The 13,416-nt window shown below is 36.5% G+C and overlaps 1 protein-coding gene across 1 annotated transcript in view; it reads left to right on the top strand.

The window, feature by feature from the left end:
• KIF18A (kinesin family member 18A) overlaps nucleotides 1-11,486 on the top strand; it is a 63,809-nt gene extending 52,323 nt beyond the window's left edge. The window contains exons 13-16 of the mRNA XM_049780082.1: nucleotides 465-906; nucleotides 1,957-2,064; nucleotides 9,643-9,749; nucleotides 11,276-11,486. Coding sequence (XP_049636039.1) covers nucleotides 465-906; nucleotides 1,957-2,064; nucleotides 9,643-9,749; nucleotides 11,276-11,358 — 740 coding nt within the window. The 3' untranslated portion in view covers nucleotides 11,359-11,486. The remainder of the gene's footprint in view (nucleotides 1-464; nucleotides 907-1,956; nucleotides 2,065-9,642; nucleotides 9,750-11,275) is intronic.
• The last annotated feature ends 1,930 nt before the right edge of the window (nucleotides 11,487-13,416 follow it).

The raw sequence follows: 13,416 nt of genomic DNA, 5'->3' as shown, positions 1-13,416 counted from the left end.
ATCACTGTGTAGGAAAATTTCATAACTTCATCTCTCCTGACAGCTGCATAATATTCTTTGTGTATATGCACCACAGTTTCTTTAGCCATTCATCTGTTGAAGGACATCATGATTGTTTCCAGAGTCTGGCTATTGTAAATAGCACTGCAATGAAGGGATTTTTGTATTGCATTTGGTGTTCCTAGGATATATCTCTACCAGTATATAAGTTAACTATAAACTAATTTTATATTGGCCATTTGCTATTTATTTTCTATTATTGAATCTTTAACTATTTAGATTTATTAGCAATAAATTGTTTAGTTTTCTGTTTGTTTCCTTTTAAGTTTTTAGTAGTTAAAATGTCCCTTGCCGGTGTTTTTTAAAAAAAGGTGCAGTTCTTAGAAAACTATTTAGGCAACATTATTAAGTTTCTTTTACTGTTATTTAAGTTATTTATAAGAACTGGTTTATCATTTAAACAGGCACATCTTCAAGTAAACCTAATCTACTTAAAATTACTCCACAAAAACGAACCAGAAGAAAGCTAATGCCTTCTCCATCAGAAGCAAAACATACCCAACAGTCCACAGTTTTTGAAAGTGAGAAGCTCAATGATTCACTCAGCAGAGAACCTAAACCTATTTTGTATACACCAGAAGTCTGTAGAAAAACTTATCAAAATCCATCTACAGTGACATTATTAAATTCATCATCACACACTGCAGATTTTCAGTCCACAGGCTCAAATGTAAACAGTGATAGTTCTCTTAAAATATTACAAGAAGTAGATAACCCTCCCAACAGTAGTAAAGAAACTGAGCAAGAGGATTTGGACTCTACATTTACTATATGCCAAGACCAAAGTACTCTGACAAGAAAAGTACCTGAACAAGAACCACTACCAAGCAATAATATTTTACAAAGGTACAAGTAAAAATTATTTGCCAATTCTTTTGTTGTTTATGCTTAGCCTTTGAACAACTTTCTTTTATTGTACTGGAGGGTTTTTTCTTAAATAATACTATCGTGGGGCCGGTGAGGTGGCGCTAGAGGTAAGGTGTCTGCCTTGCAAGCACTAGCCAAGGAAGGACTGCGGTGCGTCCCATATGGTCCCCCCAAGCCAGGGGCAATTTCTGAGCGCTTAGTCAGGAGTAACCCCTGAGCATCAAATGGGTGTGACCCAAAAAACTAAATAATACTATCGTGATTACAAAGTCAGTTTTTACCTCTACAAAATCTTGCCTCTAATTATTAGTCTCTAGAAGACTGTTTTTAAAAAGTCCTGAGTTTTTTGGGCCCAGAGAGATAGCACAGCGGTGCTAGCCTTGCAAGCAGTCGATCCAGGACCTAAGGTGGTTGGTTCAAATCCCGGTGTCCCATATGGTCCCCTGTGCCTGCCAGGAGCTATTTCTGAGCAGACAGCCAGGAGTAACCCCTGAGCACTGCCATGTGTGGCCCAAAAACCAAAAAAAAAAAAAAAAAAAAAAAAAAAGTCCTGAGTTTTTATCTGCAGTTGATTGTTAGCCTGTTTCTCACACTCTAAAGTTAAATAATACAGCCATCACTGGAGTATCAACATATTTATTGTTATTCATTAATATCTTCACTAAAGGAAATAACCATAGTTTCAACTGATTCCTAACAAATTTCTGCTTAATCTGAAATAGCCACTCGTAAGATATTTTGATCACATACCATCTAAGTGAATAGATCTTTTCCATTTCATCTATAAAAAGGTAACTAGAAGAGAAAAGTTATCTTTTTCAAACCCTTTCTATACTCTTGGGAATGCCAAAATCTTAGTAACAACTCTACCTGTGGGGTGTGGGGGGAGGGAAGTGTGGAAGTTTTGTAGTAATGATTTTCTTTATATGTTAAAGCCAAGTGATCTTTTAATTATCGAGGTCTATGCCCTCATTTTTCTTAACAGTATAAATCAGAATTGCTGTTTACTTTTGATTATTCCATATGCAGGCTTCCCCCTTCTTCATTTTCATCTAAACCTTCTTTGTCTGACTCAAATATAATACCATCCTACATGGCATTGACTGCTGCTGCCAAAAGGAAACGGAAACTAACAGGGTAAGAGTAAATTTAAATGGGTTTTGTTTTTCTTTGGGGGGGGGGTTGTTTTTATGCTTATATAAGATCATCTCAATTTTTTTTGTTTCCTGCCACTCCTTCTCATTTCTTATTATTAAGCTGTCAGTTCATATTTAAATATACACACAATAAATAGCTTTGAACTGCATTTTTATTATCAGAAAGGGATCTTGGTGAAGCTCAAATATTTTGCCCATTTTTAAATAAATTATTTCTATGTTCTATAGTTAGAAATAAAGTATACAATCTTCTAGCCTTCAAAAATGTCACTTGGTTGTAACTTCTATGCTCAAGTAATTTTAACTTTTCAGTTTTTTTCAAACAGTATATTTCTTTACATTTAATAATGTATTAGTGGATTTTGATAAATGGTAAAATGTAATGTATAAAGAAACTTATTTTTGTCTATGACCATGTAGCTTTTTTGTTTGTTTGTTTGTTTGTTTGTTTGTTTGATTTTGGATCACACCCAGCATCACTCAGGGATTACTCCTGGCTCTAGGCTCAGAAATCACTCCTGGCAGGCTCCAAGAGCCATATGTGATGCCAGGCTTTAAACCACCATCTGTCCTGGATCGGCTGCTTGCAAGGCAAATGTGCTACTGCTGTGCTCTCTCTCCGGTCCACCATGTATATTAAAAAAGCTAGCTATTGGGGCCAGAGAGATAGCATGGAGCTAGGGTGTTTGCCTTGCATGCAGAAGGACAGTGGTTCGATTCTCAGCATCCCAGATGGTCCCCCAAGCCTGCCAGAAGCGATTTCTGAACATAGAGCCAGGAGTAACCCCTGAGCGCTGCTGGGTGTGACCCAAAAACAAAACAAAACAAAAAGCTAGCTACCTATCAAAAACAAATATAAAAACTATTGAAATACAACAAACCTCCTACTTAAAGGCACTAGACTTGAAGGCAACCAGGACTTTAAGGTCTAAGATCCCAAAGAGAAAGGAAACCATCCATAGAGAGTAGAGACATCTCTGTTTTTCATTCAGTATTTTAGTTTAATGCCGTTCATAGAATGAAGTTTAGTGACCAAGTAAAAGCTTTACAGTTATCAGCATCCTTATTAAGCTAGAGAAATAAAATCTTTTTGTGCAGATTTTTCCTTCAGGGTATTCTGCAGCTTTTGCCTTCAAGATATTTGCCAAGTTCTAAACTATGAAATCAGAGGCCAAGAAATCAAGTTAAAAGTAGCTTCTAAGGGGCCGGGCGGTGGCGCTTAAGGTGCCTGCCTTACCTGCGCTAGCCTAGGAGACGGACCGCGGTTCGATCCCCCGGCGTCCCATATGGTCCCCTAAGCCAGGAGCGACTTCTGAGCGCATAGCCAGGAGTAACCCCTGAGCGTCACCGGGTGTGGCCCAAAAACCAAAAAAAAAAAAAAAAAAAAAAAAAGTAGCTTCTAAGAAGCTATCGTATTAAGTAGAGCTTTGACATTCTGGTGCCTATACCACAGCTATTGTTCAGGGATTATCGTGACAAAAAGTAGGATGTTAAACACATACAGTTTTATCTGAAATTCTGAAATCAAGCAACACCACATCAAACTATTTTTGAATGAAGGTGATCTATGTCTAGTCATCTGGCTTGCCAAAAAAATTTTTTTACATCATCTCTAAAAGAATGCACCTCAAGAACCTCTTTACTTTTTTATATATTGTATATTTGTGTTGTATGTATAACTGAAACAAAAATTAGCAAATACACACCAAGAGTCAGGACCAAATGACCGAAAACAAGAGTAAAAAATAATGAAAAAAAAAAAAACACAGAATCTCAATTTGAATTTTTTTTTTTTTTTTTTTTTTTTGGTTTTTTGGGCCACACCCGGTGATGCTCAGGGGTTACTCCTGGCTATGCGCTCAGAAGTCACTCCTGGCTTGGGGGACCATATGGGACACCAGGGGATCGAACTGCAGTCCATCCAAGGCTAGCGCAGGCAAGGCAGGCACCTTACCTCTAGCGCCACTGCCCGGCCCCTCAATTTGAATTTTAAAAATAAAAATTGAAGAAACAATTCTTTTGTGATAATAGATACTGAGATTATTAGATAGATGCTATAAAAATGTAACTGATAAGGGACCAGAGAGATTACAGTACTTGACCAAGGTTCAATCTCTGGCATCCCATATGGCTCTGTAAGCCCACCCTGAGTCATTTCTAAGAACAGAGTCAGAAGTAATCTCTGAACACCACTGGGTCTGGCTCCTTCCCGCCCTCAAAATATATATTTAATTATAATCAGGACTATAGACAACTCAGAAGACTAAAGTACATGACTGTATACATGAAACCAAGTACATGACTGTACACATGAAACCAAGATTTGGGCCGAAGAGATAGAATGAAGGTAAGGTGTTTGCCTTACATGCAGAAGGATGGTGGTTCAAATCCTGGCATTCCATATGGTTCACTGAGCCTGCCAGGAACGATTTCTGAGCATAGAGCCAGGAGTAACCCCTGAGCGCCACCGGGTATGACCCAAAAACCAAAAAAAAAAAGAAAAAAAAGAACAGATTTGATCTCCAGCATCACATCACACCCCATAACTACGAGAAGCTGCCAATCAAGTACTGTTTTATGTAGCTCAGAAGCAGACAAAAAGTTAACTGATTTATTTCAACTAAATATTTGCAAGATATAGAATTTTGCCAAGACTCAGATTCTGTTGAAATGGAACTGATTGGGCATTCTATAACTTAAAATGAAAGTCTTTACTTACTGGAATTAGAAACTTGAATCATTTGCTAAGGAAAAATGATGAGGAAACTTGGGACATAGGTGGAGGACTTGTTGTGGCTTTGGAATTAGAATGTTGTATAACAAACTTTTGAACAGCATTCTAATTCCGTCATTAATATTTTAAATATTATCTTCAAATTAATAACCTTGCTAGTGTACATTTTATGCATGAGGAGGGCATCGTTCAGTTTCTGGCACTTTGTAGTCCCACAAAAAAAGAGCTGCAAGTTGCTCCTAACACCACCAGGTAAGGCCCCAAATATAAGAATGCTCAAGATCAGGGGCCAGAGCAGGTAGGAGTGTCTTTGCCTTGCACGGGGTCAATATGGTTTTACTCTCAGCACATGGTCCCATCAGCCCACCAAGAGTAATTCCAGTGTACAGAGCCAGGAGTAACCCCTGGTCACTGCCTGGTCTGGCCCAAATTTTAAAAAGAAAAAAAATGCTCAAGTCATTTAGGCACATTTAGTCATATTAAGGCAGAACAGCAGTTTTTTATTTTGTCTGTCTATATTTTTTAATTGATTGAGGCTCTGTTATTTACAAAATGTTATTAGTGATAGTTTTCTGTGTACATAGTGTCAGTTGGGTACCCATTACCAGTGTATCCTACCTCCCCAGTGACCTGAAACCCTTCCTTTTCAAGAGCCCTGCTTCTCGCTCACCCCAAACTCTTTTGTTGCAGATCCATTGTGTTGTCTTTGGTCCCTTGTTACTATGTTGCTAATCCCCATATATGAGAGTGATTATTCTGTATCCCTTCCCTTCTGACTCATTTCACGCAACATGATTATCTCTGATACCCTCTATTTCCATCCATGTTGTGGCAAATAGCATGATTTAGTTTTTTCTTTGAGCTACACAGTGTTCCATTGTATATATTTATATCATGATTTATTAATCCATTCATTTGTATTGTATATGGGTTGTTTCCATATCTTGGCTATTGGTACTATAGTGTTAAACTGAACATAGGTGTGTGTGTTTGAGGGATAGATACCACAAAATGATATTGTGGGGTTATGGGGGAGTATTTTTCCTATTTTTTTGAGAGATCAGTGAATCACTTTCCATAAAGGTTGAACCAAGTAACATGCCTATCAAGGGTAGATGAAGGTCCCTTTCTCACCATAATCCCACCAATAATGAGATTTAATCAAGACTTTTTGATATGTGTCATTCTCACAGGCATGAGAAAATATCAATATTCTTTTTATTTGTGTTTCCCTTATCGTGAGTGGCAGCTCTTTTTTCATATGACTATTGGCCATCAATATTTTTTTTTTGATAAGTGTTTATTGATCTCCTATTCCCATTCTTGGATGGAGTCATTGGATTTTTTTGTTGCTGGGTTTTATGAAGCAGCAACAGAGTATAATGAACTGGAAGACTGTTTGATAGAAAAATATCCAGACAAACATGCAAAAAATTAAAGTTAAGGCAGAAAACATGGGAATAAGTAAAAGAGTAAAAAAGAAAGTTAAAAATATTTTAAAAGACCTAATGGAAATTGAGCTCCCTTATTATCCAGCTATACCACTAGGAATACAAAATATACTGCCAGGATACAGAAATGCTCTCTACACACCTCTATTCATTGCAGCACTATTTACAAAAGCCAGAATCTGGAAATAGCCCAGATGCCCAACAAGAGATAAGTGGCTAAAAAAACTGTGATACTTAAACACAAAATAATACTATGCAGCTGTCAAGAAAAATTAAGTCATGAAATTTTCCTATACATGGATGGACATGGAATCTATTATGCTGAGTGAAATGTCAGAGGGAGAGAGCTAGACGCAGAACAGTCTCACTCATCTATGGTATTTATGGGGAAGAAAAAAATTCTTATAATAAGACATAGAGACAATAGAAATTAAGGCTGGAAAGACCAGCTCAAGATATGAAGCTTACCACAAATAGTGGTGAATGCAGTTAGAGAAATGACTACACTGACAACTATCATGACAGTGGTAATGAGAGAAATAGAATACCTGTCTTGAATACAGGCAGGGGATGGGGGGCGAGGGAGATGGGGACATTATGGAAGAAAAGAATAAGATCTTAAGATTAGAGGACTTTCTGAGAGACAATAATGGATTCACAACACCATATGTTTTAGAAGTAAAGGTTGATGCTTCTTCCAAAAAAACCTGTCCTCACCTGGGCCCTAGCGATAGTACAATGGGTAGAGCATTTGCCTTGCATATGGCTGACCCAATTTTTACAAACCCTGATTCCCGGCATTCCATTTTTCCCTGCCCACCAGCAATGATTCCTGAGTGCAGAGCTAGATATGGCTTTAAAAGCATAAAAAGGGGTGTCGAGAGGGACCTTATTCTCACCCTCATCAAACTACTAATAACTCTTTTCTGTTACTCTTGGTCCCTCTCTGGTTGAGTCCAAGGGTATCTTTTGGATATGTTTTTACCGATTTCCATGCTGTTTCTTTATAGTCTTTTATATTCTTCATATAACTAGATATGAATAAAATCACCCAGTATTATCTTCTGACTTTCATTTGTCTAGCATAATCCTCTAACATTATAGTCCATTTTGTTGGGTATGGGCAAGATAATCATCTTTCTTTAGTAGCTGAAAAGTATTACTCTCTGTGTGTGCATGCTTGCACACACACTTCACTTTTTCTTTTTTCTTTTTTTAAACCCACTCAAAACCCAATCATGAGAACTCTTAAATTTTCTGTTTTCCACCATGGACCTATTTTCTATGGCTAATGTAAACCAGTTTGCAAATAGAGTATGCTACATGGAATGTTTGTGTTTGGAACTGTTCTTTCTCACTCAAAGTACAGCAGAGAATAAGAATGTGTAGACTTAAGGTTAAATGATTCCCCCATCCCCACCTCACCCCCAACTCTATCTCTGATTATTTTTTCATGGCATTTAAAATTTTGTATTTTGGGGACCGGAGTAATAGCACAGTGGTTGGGTGTTTGCCTTGCACGCAGCTGACCCAGAATGGACCTCAGTTTGATCCCCGTTGTCCCATATGGTATCCCAAGCCAAGAAGGATTTCTGAGCACATAACCCCTGAGCATTGCCGGGTGTGGCCCAAAAGAACAAAAACAAAAAAAATATTTGTATTTTTTCTAGATCCAAATTTAACTTATACAGTTAGCATGATAAATAGTTAATGAATGAGACTAGCTCACTACCATCCCCTTTTCTTTCATTTATCACTAATATTCATTCTATTGATTGTCATTTCCACTAATTAATGTTACTAACTTTTCTGGTTACTCATGTTTAACACTTATGTTGATTAAGATATGACAAAAGTTTATAGCTAAGGATAATTTGTAAATGTAAAGGTAGTCTCTAGTAAAACCTAATGATTTTTTTCAAGAAATGGTCACTCGTGTATATTAAATATTTAGAGTGATTTTAGATGAGTGAAAGGGCTTCTGTATAAGTATCTAATATTGTGAAATGATATTAAAGGACATATAAAGTAATTAAGATTTTTCATAGACTATTAATTGCTTTCTTATATACTCTCTGGTGAAAATAAGTAGATCCTGCCATTAACTAAGGTTAAAGAGATTATTGCTAGAAATGTACATAATTACTTTTTTTTAAATCTTCCTTTTCCCCAATTAAATTTATGTGAGTTTGAGAATAATAAACTCTGTTATTTTCCACTTAACAATTTATATATGTGTTTAAGTGTGTGTCTTCTTTAATGTTGGGGTTTTTTTTAATGAAGAGAATGTTCCATCTACATTATGGCTTTATTTATTTGCACTGGCTTTTATCCTTGAGAATAAAGATAGAATCCATTGCAGGGGCTTAGACAGATAGTACAGGAGGTAGGGCACTGGGCTTGCATAGTCAGTCCCCAGTGGTTTGTTCCTTGGGCACAAGCAGATAGTCCCCAAATACCACCTCTGGTCACTCCTTAACACAGAGCAAGGAATAGCTCTGAATCATCCCTGGATGACTTCCCCAACAAAAAAAGTTCAATTGTACCGAAATAAACATGTTTCAAACATAGCCAGTGTCATTTATCTTATACTTGAAATAAGATGACCAAATAACCAGTGACTTCTAAATTTTACATTAGAAAAGTGATGTGTATTACCAAAAAGGAGTATCAGTATCCAAAATTGAATTATATCCATTTATTTAGGGATAGGGATTTTTACAAGTGAATTGTTTACTTTCTTTTCATTTATGTTTTTTATTTAAACACTGATTACAAACATGACTGTAGTGTGGGGGTGGGTGCAATGGTGATGGGAATGTTGCACTGTTTACTTTTTCTTAAAGTACATCTAGTCATTTTAGGCAATACAGTTGAGGGGGGTGCAGGAATTGGGCCATACCTGGCTGTGCTTATGTGCTTACTTTTGACTCTGCTCAGGGATCACTCCTGGCAATCTCAGAGGACCATGCAGTGTTGAGGCCCAAATCTGGAATTCATGCAAAGCATGCATTCAGCCCAATGAGCCTCGCATTCCCATCACCAACTATTCCTGTGGGGATTAACAGCTTACTATTTCAGCATTTCACTTTGGTTTGGTTTTGGTTTGGGAGCCACACCCTGTGATGCTCAGGGGTTACTCCTGGCTATGCACTCAGAAATCGCTCCTGGCTTGGGGTACCATATGGGATGCCCGGAATCAAAGCCAGGTCTGTCCTGGGTCAGCCACAGGCAAGGCAAATGCTCTACCACTGTACTGTTGCCCCGGCCCCATATTTCACTTTTATCTTTCATTGTTAATGCATGTTAAATATCATTAGACTTAGAGATAGAAAAATATGTCTTACTAAAATAATACAATTTCCTTTTAAAGTCCTGCGGCAAGTACACCATTAACTCCTGACGTAAATTTTGGATTTGCCAAACGTATCCGTCACACTACAACTGATAAGCTTTCACAAGAAAACAGACCAATGATGGGTATGTGTTCATTTTCATTTTGATGCTTATTATCATAATTGTATCATCTGTAAAATAGTTCACAGTTTTTCCACTATTTTCAGAAGAATTCTTTTTTATGTCCTCATCACCTTTATTACCTAGTAAATGTAATTATCCATGTGAAGATAAGGAAACTTAAGATACAAAAACAGTAATTACTCAAGATCTATTATATCTCTATTTATATACAAATATTTCTTAATGTAGCCAGAACTCAAAATTAAAACTCTTCAACACCCTTTATGTTAGCCGGTTTGGTAGATAATTTAACTCAATTTTAGTAATTGACTAAATACTTAGTTAATAGTGATAAACTATGTACTAAACATAAAACGTACCATTTAATTTTTTTCCCTAGTCTGTTATTTTAATAATTTGACCTCTGGCTCATTCATGCAATCACTGCCAGATGCCAATTTGTAGCAAATATTTTCAAATTCCCTTTAGTAAGTTGGATTTAAAAAATAAGTCAGGAGTCTATGTAGGTTGTGGTGTCCAGACTTCTCTGGCACAATACGACTTTGTTCAAGAAGCACTTATAGATTTATTTTATTTATTTATTTATTTATTTATTGGTTTTTTTTGAACCACACCCGTTTGATGCTCAGGGATTACTCCTGGCTTTGCACTCAAAAATTGCCCCTGGCTTGGGGGGACAATATGGGATGTGGGGAATGGAACCATGGTCTATTGTAGGCAAGCGCTTGCAAGGCAGATGTCTTACCTCTAGCGCCACCTCTCCGGCCCCAAGAAGCACTTATAGTTCTTGTAAAAAATAGTTTTTCAGGGGCCGGGAGGTGGCGCAAGAGGTAAGATGTCTACCTTGCATGCGCTAGCAAAGGAATGACTGCAGTTTGATCCCCCAGCCTCCCATATGGTCCCCCCAAGCCAGGGGCAATTTCTGAGCGCTTAGCCAGGAGTAACACCTGAGCATCAAATGGGTGTGGCCCAAAAAAAAATAGTTTTTTAGTAGTTCGTAAAGAAAGTATATATCATCATTTATTCAGTGATTTGATCTGCAAGATCATATTCATGTGTGCTTAAAATTCAGTTGGCAATATTTAGAAATAAATCACCACTTTTGTTAAATTTTACTTTTTGGTTTTTGGTTCACACCCAGTGTTGTTCAGGGCTTACTCCTGTCTTATATGCTCAGGGATCGCTTGACGGGCTCAGAAGATCATAGAGGGTGCTGTGAATTGAACCTAGGTTGGCTATGCACACATGTTCCACCCTCTATTCTATCTCTCTGGCCATGAATCTATACTTTTAGCTCTAAAGTATTAATGTGGTAGATGTGGCTCAGTAGTAGCATGCTTATTTTTCATGTGTCAATACTTGGTTCAGTCTCCAGCATTGGAGAGGGGGCGGGGGAAAACGCATGCATGAAGGTAAAAGAAATCAACAAAAGATAATATTTTTATTATTATTGTTTGTGATATTTTATGGTGAAAAGTTTTGAATGATACTTTCATTGTAATTATACCTTTTTATTTTTTCTCTAGACTATAGAAGAAAAATTCATAAAATAAAGCCAACCGTGGGTAGACAATATGGAAGAAATATTTCAAAAGAAAATTTGAGATAAGCCACTTTATAAGATCAACAAAAATGAAATTGACAGTCTACTTTTTCAACAAATTTGTTGCCAGTGCCCTTTTAGAAATTTATTTTAGATCTTTGAAAGACCATCTTAAAGCAATGTTTACCCAAAACTTCTTTAGCCAGAAAATACAATTTATTTTTTTTTAAGTTTGACTTTTAAGCAAATAAAAATTATCAACAGAAGTTTTGATTTTTTTAAATATTTGCTGTCCTTTAAAGACCTTATAAGCTAGCATGCTGGCAGCTTAATTTTATTGTGCTGAGACATGTTAATTAGGACATTTTAGAAAATAGTGTTTTTTAAAATAGGAGAATTTAGAAATTATGGCTCCAAATGTGTCTGGTCTTACATTGTCTTCAGTCTTTTCAAAAATACTTTGATGTATAAATGTAGATATATGTGCCTAAAGAGTTGTAAATATTATTTAAATATGTCGTGAATAAAATAGTGACATTGTTTCTTTTTACTCGGTACATTAAAGACATATATTTTGTGTTATTCTTTCTCATTATTACTCCTAATGCATTTAATTACTGTATTTTATGATATGTGAATTTTGTGTATTTGTATTACAGATTAAATCAAAGAGGTTTAGCAGTTGGGTTGTCTGAAAGTCATCTATAGGTTCTATAAGAATAATGAAAATGTGCTTTAATCATTGTTCTCAAAAGTACATAGGCTTGCAACTTACTCCTATTCTCCTGCCTTCTCTGTCCAACTTAGACAAGAAATAAAGGTCAAATGTACTTATATTTATATAGCCTAGGATTTGTCTCATCAAAGCCGACTGTTTCCCATCGTGTAATGGTTGGGTGGTACATTCCTGGCTCTGCTCTCAGGGTCACTCCTTTTGGGACTTAACAGTCATATAGGGTACTAGGAATCGAACTCAAGGCAAGCACTTTATCCATTGGCCCTTATTGAAGCCTTTTAATGAAGTTTTTTTTTTTTTTTTTTTTTTTTTTTTTTGTGGTTTTTGGGTCACACCCGGCAGTGCTCAGGGGTTACTCCTGGCTCCATGCTCAGAAATTGCTCCTGGCAGGCACAGGGGACCATATGGGATGCTGGGATTCGAACCAATGACCTCTTGCATGAAAGGCAAACGCTTTAACTCCATGCTATCTCTCCAGCCCCTTAATGAAGTTTTTGAACCTAAAATCTGACTAGGAGAATGTGAAGAGAAATAAGGGTTTTCTTATCTGATGATTCCATATTATAGTGTACAAAGGATCTATCCTAACTCTTGTCCTAATACTTTTAACACACTGTACAATTCTTGGTTCAGTTTAAATGCCCGTATATATTTTACTTTATGAATATTCATTAGTTTTCTTTTCTCAACTTTATTATCTTAAACTTTATTGCAAAGTCAGATGCTGCAGAAGGCAAAAATCCTAAACTGGCTGGTAAAACTGCTAAAGGTAAATAATAAAATCACTCAAACCTTTCGTGTGAGTCGCAACATAAACCAGGGCCACTGAATCTTGCTGACCACTCATCAATACTTGATTAAAGCATTTCTTCTAAAGCACTTATTTCTAGAAAAGATGAACAGAAATGGAAATATGTTTATTGGGTAGATAATACATGCAGATAACTAATGGCAAAGAAATCAAATCAGAGAGGTATAACTCAATGAAGTTTCCCCAAGTGAACACATTGTATTACTTCAGTCAAGGAACAAAAAAGTCACAGCTCCCCTAATACCTCTTTTGCCCCACTTCTCTTATGGTAGCCACTATTGTAACGCCAGAGATTTGACTTTTACCAAAATAATTTTATTAAACATGTGTTCCTAAAAATGACATAGACTTTAAGTCGTAGAAATATACTTTCTCCTTATCCCCTACCAAAAATCATTCGCAGTTGAAACCTCTATACCTTAAGTTAAGAAAATACTGTTTTGCAGTCTTCTTTTTTTTTTTTCCTTTTTTAAATTTTTTTTTAATTATTTAAACACCTTAATTACATACATGATTGTGTTTGGGTTTCAGTCATGTAAAGAACACCACCCATCACCAGTGCAACATTCCCATCACC

Source organism: Suncus etruscus, chromosome 9 (genome assembly GCF_024139225.1).
Source record: "Suncus etruscus isolate mSunEtr1 chromosome 9, mSunEtr1.pri.cur, whole genome shotgun sequence".
Taxonomy (NCBI): Eukaryota; Metazoa; Chordata; class Mammalia; order Eulipotyphla; family Soricidae; genus Suncus; species Suncus etruscus.
This window is presented reverse-complemented; position numbering and strand designations above follow the sequence as displayed.